Source organism: Fulmarus glacialis, unplaced genomic scaffold (genome assembly GCF_000690835.1).
Source record: "Fulmarus glacialis isolate BGI_N327 unplaced genomic scaffold, ASM69083v1 scaffold22314, whole genome shotgun sequence".
NCBI lineage: Eukaryota > Metazoa > Chordata > Aves > Procellariiformes > Procellariidae > Fulmarus > Fulmarus glacialis.
This window is the reverse complement of record NW_009206375.1, coordinates 5363-5625: the sequence shown is the minus strand read 5'-3', so window position 1 is coordinate 5625 and position 263 is coordinate 5363. Positions and strand designations below refer to the sequence as shown.

The following is a 263-nucleotide window of genomic DNA, read 5'->3' as shown; positions in this document are numbered from 1 at the left end:
TGAGCTGGGAGGCTATCAGGGTCTAGAGGTGGTCCCCGGCAGCGGGGCATCATGCCTCCAGCCTGTGGGCTGCTGTGCTTGAGGAGCTGGAGGCAGCACCCCAAGGGCTTGGGGTGCTGTGAGCCCTCACCCTGATCACCCTGCAGAGCCCAGTCCTCCCGCGTGCCCCGAGCCAGCCCCGGCCTCCCCGGGGTACTCACATATTGGCCTCGGGGGTGTCGGGCAGGGGGATGCGGAGGTAGGTGATGTCCTGGAAGACACAA

At 66.9% G+C, this 263-nt stretch overlaps 1 protein-coding gene across 1 annotated transcript in view; it reads right to left on the bottom strand.

Moving 5' to 3' along the window:
* DUSP15 (dual specificity phosphatase 15) overlaps positions 1-263 on the bottom strand; it is a gene marked incomplete at its 5' end in the record, with an annotated part of 5297 nt that overhangs the window by 1581 nt on the left and 3453 nt on the right. Inside the window, one exon of the mRNA XM_009575730.1 lies at positions 201-250. Coding sequence (XP_009574025.1) covers positions 201-250 — 50 coding nt within the window. The remainder of the gene's footprint in view (positions 1-200; positions 251-263) is intronic.